The 15,937-nt window shown below is 44.0% G+C and overlaps 1 protein-coding gene across 1 annotated transcript in view; it reads left to right on the plus strand.

The window, feature by feature from the left end:
- Dnah11 (dynein axonemal heavy chain 11) overlaps positions 1–15,937 on the plus strand; it is a 315,059-nt gene that overhangs the window by 169,277 nt on the left and 129,845 nt on the right. The window contains exons 49-54 of the mRNA XM_075947535.1: positions 1,051–1,290; positions 3,680–3,841; positions 4,094–4,287; positions 7,881–8,043; positions 10,026–10,149; positions 10,796–10,938. Coding sequence (XP_075803650.1) covers positions 1,051–1,290; positions 3,680–3,841; positions 4,094–4,287; positions 7,881–8,043; positions 10,026–10,149; positions 10,796–10,938 — 1,026 coding nt within the window. The remainder of the gene's footprint in view (positions 1–1,050; positions 1,291–3,679; positions 3,842–4,093; positions 4,288–7,880; positions 8,044–10,025; positions 10,150–10,795; positions 10,939–15,937) is intronic.

Genomic DNA, 15,937 nt, shown 5'->3' on the forward strand with positions numbered 1-15,937 from the left:
TCAATACAACTTACTATACAGTCAAAAAAGAGGATAAAGATCATAATGACAACTGGTGATTTCCAGCCTCTTAATAGCTTACTGCAAAACTTCCAAACCTAGTGAGTCCTGTTTACCTTAAAGTCAGACCAAAAACACAGACTAAACATTTGACTGTTTTACTCTTTGGGACACAGAATTCATTTTGTTAATATAATATTCAATCTACTGTTAAAATATAAAACCTAAAAACTGAGACCTCAATCTTCCCCTTAGGGAAAAAAGATTCGTGACAAAGAGTAATCAAAGCCCCTCTTTAAATGTAAAATGGAAGCCTATGGGTTCTTGCTGTTGCTCAGAGACTGAGACAATTACTTAAAAACAGCAATGCTGTTGGTCTCTCGACCATCAGAAAAACCTTTTCTTGTCTTTTGATCAGAAAGGATTTTTAAAAATGTAATTTGGCAAATTATGTATTTGTTTTTAATTTCCACTCCAGAATTATGGCATTGACTTGTTAATGTTTGTAACTTCTTCAATTCACTATAAGGTGTTAAGAAAAGTTTGACATTTCCAATAAATTCTTAGATTTGACATATTTGATAAAAAAATTAAAATTTTAATATAGCTAAAACTTGTTTTAAAAAGTACTCTAGACCAATTAAAAAGGCATTCCCAGCCCAGGTAACCCTCCTGTCCTTTAATTAGGAGACTGTAGCTACAGGAGCATGATTCTTCACAAAGAATTGTCTAATAGCAGATCAACTCTCTTGACAAAAACTTGGCTTAAAGACACAAAGGTACTTTCTCCCTTAACTTTTTGCTGACAGAGATTGGCAGCCAAAGACGATTTAATCCTATTTTCCTTCGGACACCTAAGATATAGGCATATATAATTAAAATGCATGTACCAAAGACGGGTAAGTCTGGGAAATGGGAAAGTACTCACATAAGGCAGACATGATGATCTGTCCTGTTATAAAAAGACAGGCTTTATTAAAATTAATAAAAAGGGGGAACTGCATTTTCTGGTTTGGTTGATATCTCTGTTATGTGCTGATTGCTTTTCAGAGGCATTTCACGGTGCTTGCATTCAACTTTCCGTCGGTGGATGCCCTGACGACCATCTATGGTCAGATCTTCCACTTCCATCTCCAGCAGCAAGCGTTCAGCCCGTCGGTTCTCAGGGCCAGCCCCTCTCTGATCCAGGCAACTATAGCATTCCATAGGATGATGGCAGAGAGCTTTGTACCCACAGCTATTAAATTCCACTACATTTTTAATCTGAGAGACCTTTCAAACATCTTCCAGGTACCTCAACTGGCAAGCTAGCTTCTTGAATATCAGGATAACTTGTGGCATTCATTATAGAACCATTTCAGTTTTCAGCTACACTTTGTTATTTTGTGTGTGTTTTTCTTCTTTTATTCATAAACCTGTCTGTGAAGGAACATGGCAAACTTTATGCCCTTCTTATCAATGGGGTGGTTCCCTTCAGGTTGCACAACATCTGTGCTGATACAGCAAGGTTCCTGAGACTTGGTGATTCATAGACAATGAGAATATATTGTTCCTAGTTCAGTGGTGCTAAGTAGTCTACAGTCGCGGTACCAGCAAGCTCTGTGTCTGGTGAGGACAGTGCCTTGAACACTGTGTCTGTCCACAGCAGACAGGATAAAAGGGAAAATACCTAACACTGCTTATATGAGGTCACCTCTCTATTATGACTTAATAGCTTCCAGGGGCCCCACCTCTTCATATGATCACATTGGCAATTGAGTATTGTTTTTTCATTGTGTGTATATGTGTGAGTGTGTGAGGTGTGGGAAAAGGGTACATTCTACACATGCTTGTGGAGCTCAGATGACAACTTATGGAGTTGGTTCTCTCCTTCAACCTTTACATGAGATCTGGGGGTTGAACTCAGTCACCACTGATCTGTCTCGTTGGTCCCACAGTTTAGTTTCAGTACATAAATTTAGGGAGACACGCAGCTTGTGGTAGATAGTGAGTAAGCAATAGCAGTAAAGGTAGAATTTGAGCTTTGTAAATAAAGGCTTTATTATGCCAAATAAGAGGAGTTGGTCATGTTTTTGAATAGAACATCAACGTATCATTTTAAACACATATCAAAGTATGAAATTTTAAATTATAAATCATTTGGCTTGATACTGAAAATTACCTTGATTGCATAGTATGTTCAGGACAGACACAGAGACCAGGGTGATCTGAAGTAGGGTAAGGAGGCATTTGAGAGTCAAACTGTAACATGTGGTAAAAGGGCAGGTTCACTACTGATTATATAAAGGGAATCCTAAAGAGGGATTGGAGATCTTGAGTTTCTAAATCGGATGTGATGTGGTCCTCTATGGGCCGTGAAGTACCTGGGGAGTTGTCTAAGACTCACAGTTCCGTTGTGCAGAGGGCAAATGAGGAAGCCTCCCAGGACTTCCACTCACAGCTCTCTTCAGGACCTCAGAACCTGACCACACCACCAGACAGCAGCTTGGGAATAGCATGGACTGTTCGCTTTCACATCCGTGTTTCTAGCACCTGCCAGAGAGGCTCTGCTTTGTAAAGTCTCTTCGCAGAAAAGCTGAACTGGAATGTGGTCCTGCCTGCTGAGCTCCCAGGTTCAGGCTGCCCAGCATGTCCCATACCTGCAAAGAGTGTCAGCCTCCTGCAGTTCAGTTCTCCGCAGTGTCCTCTGTGCTCTGTGTGTGGAGAGCAAGCTGGCTGTCCACAAAGCTAGGGTCACCTGCACCCCAGATGCTGAAGGGCAGTGTCGGTGGGCACAGGAGACACAGTGAGTCCATGCTCATCCTAAGTCTGCCTTCCAAGAGAAGACAACCTACATTTGATCTTTTCTATATTTGATTTGTTTTTTTATTTGTGAAGTGAAAGGGTTTTGATTGGCAGGTATCAATTAAAAAGTGATTGAAAAAACAAGGAAAGTCTTATCCTGTTACTTTCATTCTGTTTGAGCTTTTGTTTCGTAAAATCTACTGGCAACTGAGATACATAGGCAGAGGTGTGAGCTTTAGCTCCTGCTGACTCTTGAAACCATTTTAGTTACATTTCTTAAACTGTGTGTGATGAGAGAGCTGGAGAGACGACTGGGCAGATAAGAGTGCTTGCGGGTCTTGCAGAGGTCCGAGGTTCAGAGCCAGCACTAGCATGCTGGCTCACGACTGTCTCTAACTTCACTTTTAAAGGATCTAGCTTTGTCCTCTGGCCTCTGGGGTATTGCTCATATGTTGTATGCATCCATGCAGGCAAAACACTCATGCATATAAAATAATAATAAATAAATCTTTTTTTAAGAAATGTGTATGGTGAGGAAGAAAGAGATGACTCAGAAGTTGAGAGCTGAATTCTTCTAGAGGACACAGGTTCAGTCTCCAGCACCCACATCATGGTTCACAACCATCTGTAACTCCAGACCCAGGGAATCTTATATCATCTTCTGACGTTCAAGGGCACCAGACACTCATGTGAAGCACAGACATACATGCAGTTAAAACATTCATACACACTTTTTAAAATGGGTATTATACTTGAATTTCTATAATATCACTTATCAGAAGGTGAAATGAGCTTTATTTGTACACGTGAATAGTGTAAGAGTTAAATAAATCCTAACTGTGAGAATGACACTGTCTTTTGATTTAAAGGTGGATTTCTAATTTCTCTCATACAGGGAATTTTGTTTGCTTCTCCTGAATGTTTAAAATGCCCAGAAGATTTACTGCGCCTGTGGCTTCATGAGTCATCCCGTGTTTATGGAGACAAACTGATAGACACAGACGATTGTGACTTGTTTCACAGGAAAATGCTGGAAGCTGCCCATAAGTACTTTAAAGTAAGTGCTGGAGGTGAGCAGGCACTGTTCAAGGCCTCTGGCTGGTGTGAGGCCAGACTTAGTGCCTCTGGGCTGCTGGTGAGCGGGCACACTTCCCTTTCTTACAATAGCTGAGATTCGCAATGTGTTGTGTCCGGTTACGGCCATTGTCTGGTCTGCTTGTGCACAGAGCTGCTGGCGCAGGCTGGCCTCTTGACCCAGGCAACTCCTCGGATGGCTCTCGTCCCACAGTTTGTCCGTGTTCTCCTGCAGGGTGCTGACGAGCGCATGCTGCTGCAACAGCCCCTTATTTATTGCCACTTTGCTACTGGCACGGAGGACCCTTGTTACATGCCAGTGAAGGACTGGGAAGACCTGAAGGCAATTCTTAGAGAAACGGTAGACACCTACAACGAGCTCCACTCGGCGATGCACCTGGTGCTGTTTGACGATGCCATGCAACATGTGTAAGTGCATGGATCACAGTGGCTATGCAGTCACAGTTGTTCTAACGGCAGTAAAATGCATGTCACTGTCCATAATGTCACAGTCCCAGCTGCATATACAGAGGAAACTGGTTTCTGCACAGCTACAGATTCATACAAACGTTGCATTGCACTGTAGCCCTGTCTGAGAAGGGTGGAAAGAAAGAGGAACAGAAGAGCCTTGTGGGATTTGTGGGTAGGACTTATGCCGACCTTCGTGGGTAAGTGGGCTGTGTTGAGTGCCCACTGCATTCCAGGCAGCAGCATAGCTGATTTCTTTAGTGTCTTAGAGCAGCTAGTGAGAACAAAAGGTGGGCGCATCTTCTTAGCAGGAAATTAAAGGAAGTTGCTTGCCTTGGGGTAAAGCTTGACCATCAGGGCTCACAGCCCAGTGTTAGCAGCTCCACCCACTGCCTTCTCCAAATGTCCCAGGAGTAATGCGTTCTGCCAAGAAGTAGATGCCAAGGTAGATGGAGGAAGAAGATGAAGGTTGAGAAACAAATGCCTCAACCAAAATGCATAAGGTTTCTGATGTTTTCTTTCCTGGAATGAGACATCTTGGGGATAAGACCCCAGCCTGATCTCGCCATTGCTTTACTTTTTCTCTGTATTAAACTTTCTGTACATCACTTCCAGGAAGTCGGGTCCATTTTTAATATAGCTGGCAATTGACTGTACACTGTGTCTCCTAGATCCATAAAATGTTTTAGGCCTTAGAGCAGTTAAGATTTGGGGGTAGAGGATGCTCAACCTCTGGATTTCTAAAGAGGAACTGGGTGTCTAAGGGAAGAGGTGGCATTTTTTTAAGATGAGATCTATATGACTAGCTTAACTGATAATAGAAAGTAACATGAATGTTCAAGTAACAGAGTAAAAGATCAAAGTGGCTATAGCATATGTAACTTAGATTAAAAACAGGGCAAGCAAAATACGAGGCCGGAGAGTCATAAATAGACCTCGTGTACCCAGAACATTTTTTCCCTCTTTGAAAACCTTTTATTAGTCATTGATAGATGACACTGTGGTGGGATTCCACACACATCTTGTAGTAAACAGCACTCCACAGTAATCTACACTGTACACACAGTAACGACGGGAACCATTTGACATCTATGAGATCTGATGTCATAATTATTACCTTCCAATTTAAAACAATCAACCCAAATAATGATCATTTAAAACAAACTACAACAAAAGGATATAGGGACATTCCTGGGAGCCTCCAACTAGACTCCATAAGGTCTGTTCATCTTTTCAAGGCCTTGTTCCTATAATTTGTGTGATCTGATACTTGTTTTTAGCAGTCACAAGTAAGATAGTATTTATTCAGAAGGAACATACTATTTATCCTTTGGTGGATATGATATATATCCACTAAAATTTCCTGAGGTAATGGACTTTTAAATTCCATTGCTTAAAAGAAAATCTGTTCATTTACAGGCCCTTCCAGCAGGGCTTATTTTCTTATAATGAAGATAAGAGACCTTGAGGACATGCTCCTGGATGGCCTGTACCAGGATCTCAAACTGTTCATCTAAATTGTTTCTGTTGCCACCAAGTGGGAAGTCATCTTTACAGACAATACAACTCTCCTTGCCCAAATCACCCTCATTCTCCCAGGCCTTTCTATTAAATGACAATGGATAAGAGTTAAAAATTTTTAAAGTATATCATAAAAAGTAAATCAATAAGAACAAGAAAAATTCCTCATGAAAGAAGTGAATCTGAATGGAGAAACTACAGGAAATTTAAGAGTTATTCTAGAATGTTTAGCCTCAATCACTGCTGCAAGCATGCTGAGTACAGTGACGTCATAAAATGCCGTCAGCACATGTGACCAGGTAAAACTATTCCCCCTCCAACACGGAGGGAAACCCTTTCCCATATGGGAAGACTATCTTATCTTTAGTGTGGGATTCTCCTGGCTCAAATCATAAAGCGTTTCTTTGATTAAGGATTCTAAAAATAAAGGTGATTGACTCAGCGGTAGGGATAACTGAAGAGTCCTTGAGCTTTGAAGAAAGGGACATTGTCACTTAGTGAATCTTGATGGGCAAAAGCCTAGAAACATGCCTTAAGATGCAACCAAAGCCTAACTTTGGACTTGGGGTTTCTCTCCTGCTGTATCTTTCCCAAGGTGATCTTGTTAGTGTGGTCCCATGTCATAAAATCTAATGGAGTCACAAGGCTTGTAAGAGCAACCTGTCTTCTCAGTTATTATCTTGAAGTGGTATTACATGTTGGTCCTGTGAGACTCCAACTTCAGTTTTCCAAAACCAAGAATGATGTGGGTCATCCAGGGCTGGGATTTATTTGTTTCAGAAAAGCAAGGATAATAACATCCAGCTTTTGTAGTTGGGCATCTACGTACTTTCTATTTTGTGGTTTGTTTTTTTTAATTTGTATAACACATGTAAGTCATTTTTTCAAGTAAACCAGTGTTAAAACCAATATATTCCTACCTGGAAAATGGAGCAATGATATCGTTAGTATAAACATTCAGTCTAGACTAAAGTAGGGTGAGGGGTTGACTGGTTTTGGAAGAAACTTAACTTTTTGATACCCATGGCTGATGTGGCCTCCATATGGCTGCCTGAGGTGAAAGGGCAGCAAGAGTCAAAGCAAGAAGCAAGTGATGGGGCCCGAGAAACCGCTCAGTATTCAAGGACCAGGTTCAGTCCCTAACACAGACAGAATGACTCACAACCATTTGTAATTCTAGTTCCAGGCGGATCCGAGCATCTTGTGACCTCCTTAGACACCAGAGACATGCTTGGTGTATGTGCACAGATGCAGGCAAGACATTCACATAAAATAAAAGTAAATAGATATGTTTTAGGGGAACGGATCTTCAGTCTCCATGAACAAATCACATGGAGATGTCTGTTGATCTAGGCCGATCCTTTCTTGATGGTTTGTTCTATTTTTTTTTTTTTTGTAAAGTGGTTCTAGAGCAAAGCTTTCATGCAAATCTCCCTGAAGGTCTTTGTACCGGGGAACTGACAGAGACTGAGATTTTTCTTGCTAATCAAAAAAATAAAAATTGAAGCTTACACGTAGGCCTTGAATATCCTTTCAAGCAGTCTGAGTCCAAACGTGACACCTGGGTAATTCCTAGGCAGATATTCCAGGCCTGATGCTCTGACGGGGACCAAATGTGACACCTGGGTAACTTCCTAGGCAGATATTCCAGGCCTGATGCTCTGATGGGGAACCAAATGTGACATCTGGGTAATTCCTAGGCAGATATTCCAGGCCTGATGCTCTGATGGGGAACCAAATGTGACATCTGGGTAATTCCTAGGCAGATATTCCAGGCCTGATGCTCTGATGGGGACCAAATGTGACATCTGGGTAATTCCTAGGCAGATATTCCAGGCCTGATGCTCTGATGGGGAACCAAATGTGACATCTGGGTAATTCCTAGGCAGATATTCCAGGCCTGATGCTCTCTGATGGGGAACCATGCGGACAGAGACACAATCATTCCACTATAGCTGGCGTTGCATCTCTACACACAGCTACTATCCAGGACGTTTGGTTTCATGACTCAAGGGCGCTGGTTCTTCCCACAGGTGCCGCATCAGCCGCATCCTTCGGACCCCTCAAGGCCATGCCCTCTTGGTTGGAGTTGGGGGCAGTGGCAAGCAGAGCCTGTCTCAGCTCGCTGCTTACATGTGTGGCATGGAGGTCTTTCAGATCACTCTGACTGAAGGCTATGGGACCCAAGAGCTTCGGGTGAGGAAACGGATGAGCAGAGCAGGCACCCATTCGTTTTGTTTTTAATTTTTTATTTAAAAAGTTTTTTTTCATTTTACATACCAACCTCAATTTCCCCTCCCTTCCTTCCTCCTGCTCCCCTTCCCCATCTTCTTCCCACCCAACCCCCTCATCCACTCCTCAGAAAGGGCAAGACATAGCAAGTTGAGGCAGAACCAAGCTCCTCCCCCTTGTATTGAGGCTGAGCAAAGTATCCCTCCATAGAGAATGGGCTTCAAAAAGCCAGTTCATGCACTGGGGATAAATCCTGGTCCCATTGCCATTGATTCCACTGACTACCCAAGCCACAGAACTGTCACTCACATTCAGAGGATCAAGTTTAGTCCTATTCAGGTTCCCCAGCTAACAGTCCAGAGTCAGCGAGCTCCCACTAGCTCAGGTGAGGTGTCTCTGTGGGTTTCCCCATCATGGTCTTGACCCCTTTGCTCATGTAATCCCGCCTCCCTCTCTATGACTGGACTCTTGGAGCTCAGCTTAGTGCTTAGCTGTGGATCTCTGCATCTGCTGCCATCAGTTACTGGATGAAGTTTCTATGATGGCAGTTAGGATAGTCACCAATCTGATTACAGGGGGAGGCCGGTCCAGGCACCCTCTCCACTATTGCTAGACGTCTTAGCTGGGGTCATCCTTGTGGATTCCTGGGAGTTCCCCTAGCACCAGATTTCTCCTTAGCCCTATCTTAGCTCCTTCTATCAAGATATCTGTTTCCTTGCTCCCCCTCTGTGTACCTCCCCAACTCAATCATTCCATTTCCTCATGTTCTCTCCCTCCCCTTAACCCCCCCATCAATCTCCCAATTTATCTTCTCTCTCACCCGTTGTTATCACAGAAAATTTGGGCCAGGACCCAGTGAAATTTCCGGTATGGATGGTCACATTCCTTCTATAGTCGGAGCACGGTCCTATGTATTTAAAGTCATCATCAGGTTACTTAGAGTGCCTAACCCTTGTAAATGCCACCGCAGTGGTTGTTGTGATGCTGCGTAGAGGTAGCCACAAGGAAACAACGCCTGTAGACAGTGAGCACACACACAGTATGCCCTTGGGCTTTTGTATTGTTTGTTTGCTTGTTTGTCCTTGGTTGAACCTGTGACTGGGGAGGGCTGATTGTATTTCTGGCCCATTTTTCTGGCAGACAGAGCATAAGCTGGTAGTGAATCCATGTCAGCTCTGAGATGTGGACAGGGCCTTCCAACTGTGTGGGAAGAGGGGCTCTCTCCAGAGGTCCCTTTGATGCCTTTGTCTTCATGGCCAAGTACATTAACACATTTCTATAATTTGTAGAGGCTCAATAATAAAAGCCTGGATGAAAAAATACTGTCTTAAACATATGAGCAAGGTTTTATTTCTGCCTTAAATGAACTCAGTGTTCAGTGCCGCTCATGTTCTTAGGTGACAAAGGGCAAGAGGGAAAGATGCTTCTTTAATAATGCAAGTAGGTTTCCTTCCCGTGGATAGAGCGTGAGAACAAACTGCAATGGACAGCGGGGTTAGTAAACTATCCTGTGTATTTAAATTTTTGCGTTTAAATCCATAGTAGTACTTACAAAATATGCCTAGAATTTGTGGCAAGGGCTATTTTAAACTTTTTTAAAAACATGCTTTTAATATTGCCCACCAAATAATGAAGGAAACCTACTTTCGATAAAGAGGTGATTGTTGAAGCGAGCAGAGCTGTCACGTGCTACCTGACAGAGGCGTCACTGAGTTCCCAGCACTTTATCAGAAGGTGTTGGGGCTCAGCAGCAGCCTTTTTACCCGCAGACCCCCACTAAGTCACATGATGCTCACCAGTAAATGCCCAAGTGACAGGTCACTGGGAGGAGAGCCATAGCTACCGCCCCACATCCCCTTACCAAGTTCCTCCCAACACCCAGCCACACACTCCCAAATCCCATCTGCGTTTTAACAAAGTGTGACCATGGTTTCCTTTCCTTACAGGTAGATCTGGCCAGTTTGTACGTCCGAGCTGGAGCCAAGAATGTGCCCACCGTGTTCCTGCTGACAGATGCCCACGTTCTGGATGAGAGTTTCCTCCTGCTGATTAACGACTTGCTCGCATCGGGTGAGTGAACGGATACATTTCGTGAAAGATCTTTCCCAGTGACAAATTATCTGTAGTTTCAATGAACTTTAAGAAGAGATAATTTATCTTTGAGATGTTTGCTAGTGCAGTCTTTAGGGAGAAAGCTATAACCCTAACTAATTTGAACTATATTGCTTCCTTAGTCGGTTTATGGATGAGAGGTGTCTCCAGCAGCCCCAGACTGAAGTAAATGTTGTTCCTATGTATGACCTGTTGTGTGGGTCTAGAGGATGTGCTGCTCCAGTGGATGCGAGGAGTCTAGAGGGTGTGCGTGACCAGTGGGGTGTAGCTCAGGGGCTGTGCAGGTTAGGAACTGTGGGGCATGGGTCTAGAGAATGTGGGTGTGGAGAATTCGAACATCCTGTGGAGTACAGGTCCAAGAGGTGTGGGTCTGGTCGGGGTGACCCAGGGGGTGAGGTGAAGAGGACATGCAGTTGTTCAGCTAATTGCTTGCTCTCAGTGAATTCTGTGTCGTACCAGAACAAAGACAAAGGAAGATGACATTTCTAATTTCAAACTTTGTCTTTAAGTGCAGCTTCATCTTAGCGTTCCAAACACTGGAAAATCCACTGTAAACTATAAATTGCATCATCATAGTGTAATTCTGCCCATTCTTTGGGAGTAGGTGACATCCCGGATCTGTTCAATGATGAAGATATGGACAATGTAGTTTCCGGGATTCGTAATGAGGTTCGCGGTCTTGGCATGGTGGACTCCAGGGAGAGCTGCTGGGCCTTCTTCTTGGCCAGAGTCCGCCTCCAGCTCAAGGTAAGGAGCATCAGCGTCACCTGCATATGACCTTAAAGCTGCTGCTGGCACTCCTAGCGTCTCAGCCGGGATTCATATTATGGGTTTGAATTTCAGTGACTTATTTTGAAGGGACGGGTGTGTTTTTCCAGGCCATGTCTGCAGTGTGTCCCTGAAGTGAGCTGTAGTGCTAAGCTGCTGGGAAGCCTTGGGCTGAGCAGTGTGTACACTGTGCTACTAAAGCCATGTTCCTCTCGCCTAGGGGAGCTGACATTGGAGGAGGTAAGGAAGGAAGGTTACCAAGAACTGGCCTTTGGGAGGAACAGTGTTCCACTTGTCAGGCCCTGGTCCAAATTCAAGGCAGGAGCATTTAGGGAAAGGAAAGGAAAGTATGTTGTTTTTAATTTAGATTTATTTATTCTACTTCATGTGTGTGGGTATTTTGCCTGTGTGTGTGTGTGTGTGTGTGTGTGTGTGTGTGTGTGTGTGTGCGTGTGTGTGGTGTGTGCTTATATATGTACCACATGTGTGCCTGGTGCCCATGGAAGTCAGAAGAGGGTGTCATATTCCCTGACACTGGAGTTATAGATGGTTGTGAGCTGCCATGTTTGTGCTAGAAACTGACCCCACATCTTCTTCTTTTTTTTTTTTATAAATTTATTTATTTATTATGTATACAATTTTCTGTCTGTGTGTATGCCTGAAGGCCAGAAGAGGGCGCCAGACCTCTTTACAGATGGTTGTGAGCCACCATGTGGTTGCTGGGAATCGAACTCGGGTCCTTTGGAAGAGCAGGCAATGCTCTTAACCACTGAGCCATCTCTCCAGCCCCCGACCCCACATCTTCTTAAGAGCAGCAAACACTCTTAACTGCTGAGCCCTTGCTCCAGCTTCTTGAGGGAGGAAACAATGTTCCTGTAAGGTGGACTGTGAAGAACCTCTTAGAGAAAACTGAGAGGTCTGGTCTGGCGAAATGGCCCATGGAGCCGGAGAAGTGCTCGTCGGTGAGGTGTAGCACTTCTGTCAAGCAGCGTGAAGCAGGATCTCCACGGAGTGTCCTTTGTGGAGTGATTCAGGGTATTGTCCAGATATTCTTAAGCTCCACTTTGCTTTGGGGCATCATGAGAGTTAGCGCAAGCAAACAGCCGCTGTGGTCATGGTTGCGTGTTATGAAACAACAAAGCCTCCAGACTTGGGGCCCAGCCTCCAACACTGCTGTAGCAATTTTGATCTTCCTAGTACAGACAAAGTTAGTGTCCTTAAAAAGCAATTGCTTTGTGTGTCTCCTACTATCCCTATGTGTGCCAACTCAGTGGAGGTTCTGTGTTAGCTGTAGAACATGGACGTTGAGGGTGAGCAGTGGCAGTGATGCACCAGAAATGCATCTCCCTTAAAGGTTAGGCAGAAGAGTGAGTTCCTTCAGAGGACTGTGATTTCAACTTTCATGTTGTTATTATTGAGTAATTCTGTACTGAGTTTATATGGTGCAGATCCAAGACTCAGCTGCCTTAGAGGTTTGTCCGTAACTCCATAACAAAGGTATGACCCAGAAGGCTGTAGAGTGTGGAAGGATGCTGGTCTAGCCTGTTCGAGGACCCTTCCCACAACTACACCACAAAAGAGAATGTTTGTCAGGTAGTAAAAATAGCAAACTTGTTGCATTGTGACGTGTTTGAATCTAATTTCCTGGACTGAAGAGATGGGACGATAATAGAGTTTAGGACCACGTTGCAGATCTGCGGTTCTCATAGTTCCTGGGAGCCTTTATAAAATCAATATTACCTAAAAACTGAAAACCATGAACTTCATAAAAATGCACATTTTCTTGAATCAGAAACAGTGGTTGAGACCCAGGAATCTGGTTAACATGTTCTTCGGGTGCTTCAGGGACGTGTTAAAATCTGATTAGCAGGAACTGGAGCAATGGCTCACTGCTCTTGCAGAAGACCAGTTCTTGACATCCATAGTGGGTAGCTCAGAAGTGCCTGTAACTCCAGCTCCAGGGTACCTGGTACCTCTGGCCTTCTTGGGGCACCCGTATTCATGTGCACCTATCCACATATAGATACACATGAAATTAGAATAAATCTTTGACAAAAATCTGAGAAGTTGCATCACACATAACTCTAGGAGAAGTGCCATTTATGGCATTTATGCTCAAGTTTGCATGCTCACCAGGACGGCTTCCTGGCGAGGGGATTGCTAGGTGCAATATTGACAGCTTGCGGTAGTTTCAAAATACGGCTGCAGATTCTTTCATTCTGTTCTTTGTGACAGGTGGCATCAGCATGCCCTGACCTCGGAAGTGGGTGTGCTTGTGGGGGCCTCAGTAGAGCCGTCTGGAGCGGCACTGTGGAACTGCCACGACTGTCCTGAAGGGCCTGTTTCTGCATTGAACTATATTGAGCTGTGTGCATTGCTGTATGTTAAGAGTTTTACATATGCACTGGACCTCATATTTTCCTATTCTTTCCTTTTTCTTTTAAATGTATATATAGCAATGCTTCTTTAAAAGTTTTGGATTTTTCTTCCTTTACGTTTTTGTTGGGTGTGAAGTGTACACACACACACACACCCGTGAGCACATTCACAAACGAAAGCTAGAAATTCTTTCAATGTTTTTCTCTCTCTTTTTCACACTTTGTTTGTTTGTTTGTGTTATTGTTATTGTCATTTCAGACAGGACCCAAACATCACAAATTCAGCTAAGCTGGCTGGTGATTAGGACCCTGGCTCTGCCTGCCTCAGCAGCCCTGGTATTACAAGCACATGCTCCCACCCCTGGCTTTCATGTAGATGCTGGGACCGAACTCAGGTTTTTGTGCATGTGCTGTGAGCCCTCACCTGCTGAGCCATCTCCCCAGTCTCACTTGAGAATCTTTTAGTTCTGTTTGGCAGCTTTCCACTGATGTGACAGAATGCCCGGGAACATTCATAGGAAGACAAGTTGTGTGTTTGTATCTAATGCTGGGAGAAGTTGCATCTCACGGCAGCTGGTAGGCAAGGAGATGTGAAGGGCTAGAGTCTTCACATCTCCCTAATGACACACTCCAGAGACTTGGCGTCCCCTCTTCTAACAATCTCTCTCCCTCCCCCTGGAGCGGTCGGCTAATGACAGCCTTGGCAATTTCTTTAAACCTAGAAAAGGCTCTTCTCCTTCAAGATTGCTGCCTGGAACTAATAATGAAGTCCAGGCTGAGCTGGGGCTAGCAGCACTCCTGCCTCTGTCTCCCCAGTGTGAGGACCGCAAGCATACGCTACCCTGCCTATCTTTCCAGGGTTGTCGGTCCTACAGCAGTGGTTCTCAACCTGTGGGTCTCATGTTATAATAGGAGCAGCGGAGCTGCTTCCCGCCACCCGGCTAGCTTATGTCCTGAAATAATTACACAGAAACTGTATTCTTTTAAACACTGCCTGGCCCATTAGTTATAACCTCTTATTGACTAGCTCTTACATATTGATCTAACCCATTTCTAATAATCTGTGTAGCCCACGAGGTGGCTTACCAGAAAAGATCTTAACCTGTGGCTGTGTCGGGAGTGAGAATCATGGCAACTCTCTGACTCAGGTTCTTTCTCCCAGAATTCTGTTCAGTCTACTCCACCTACCTAATTTTCTGTCCTATTAAAGGGCTAAGGCAGTCTCTTTATTTAACCAATGAAATCAACACAAAACAAAAGACTCTCCCCCATCAGTCTCAGATATCCACAGTATGATTCACAACAGAGCAAAATTACAGTTATGAAGTAGCAATGAAAATGATTTTATGGTTGGAGGCACCACAGCATGAGGAGCTGTGTCAAGGGTCACAGCAGGAGGAAGGTGAGAACCACCGCTCTTGGGACAGTTGCAACTCAACTGTGCTACAAAGGAGAAAACCTGGCTGAGACTCCTCAGAGCCTCTTGCTTGTCAGCACAGCCTGGCTCCTAACCCCTGGAGACCCATGGTCTCATTAGCCTTTTCCTTCTGCCAGCTCGCATCTGGATACCTCCTCTCTCCTCCCCACAGAACCATAGAGTACATTCACATTCCAATCAGGGAGAAAGAAGAAGAAAAAGCCATAATTGCCTGGTCCAGGAAGCTAGAATTCATCCCTCCAAAATGCCCTGAGCTGTGGTCCTACGTAAGTGTGGTTACATAAGTGAGGTAGAGTTGTAATGGGCTCAAAGGAAGAAGTATTGTGTCGTCACGTGTCTCTTTACGACATTAGAAATGAATTTGGGAACAGAGCTGTGCCTCGGTTTACCACAGGGTGATGTCCCAATAAGCCCACCATAGGTCAAAGTGTTATAAGTTGAAAATGCATTCCAAGCATCAGCAGGAAGTCATAGCTCCTTCATGGTGCACCGGGCCCTCAAGGTCAAGATCAAGTGCCAGTGACCCTCATCAGAGGGCAGCAGCCTGCACGCCACCAGCCTAGGAAAGGGCACAATTCAGGATTCTCAGTATGATTTCCACAGATGTGTGTTGTTTTGGGCCATCATAGAGTTGAGGAAATCATAAGTTAAGCATCACGAGTTAGGAACTCTTTGGTTTTTAAGGCGCGCTACCTCTGGAATGTGTTTCTTACTCTGCGTGCTGAAAAGTAACTGAGAGACATCAGGTTATTCTGGCCCCAAAGATGTCTTTATCATAACACTGTATGCTTCTTTTTTAACGGTTTCAGGCATCTCCTATGTTACATCTGGAATAACCATGGTTCCTGGGTCCCCTTCAGATTCTTCCTTCTCTTTCCTTGCTAAGCTGCTTCCATTGGTTCCAACATTGCCCTATGCAAATCAGCAACACTTTTTTTGCGTATTCTAATGTCTAATCACTGCCTTTGATCAAGCTTTCCCTCCTTTTCATGTGTGTTCATATGTGTGAGCAAGCACTAGAATCATATTGCACACATAATCTTAATTCTGACTAAATCATGCTAAATAGTTATTTTCCATAGGAGTGTATTTAATTTTTATGATAAAATGTTCTCATAAACTATATCTTATCTTAGAATAGGAAAACTGCATGTTTTCATGT

The sequence above is a fragment of the Microtus pennsylvanicus genome, chromosome 14 (genome assembly GCF_037038515.1).
Source record: "Microtus pennsylvanicus isolate mMicPen1 chromosome 14, mMicPen1.hap1, whole genome shotgun sequence".
Lineage (NCBI taxonomy): Eukaryota > Metazoa > Chordata > Mammalia > Rodentia > Cricetidae > Microtus > Microtus pennsylvanicus.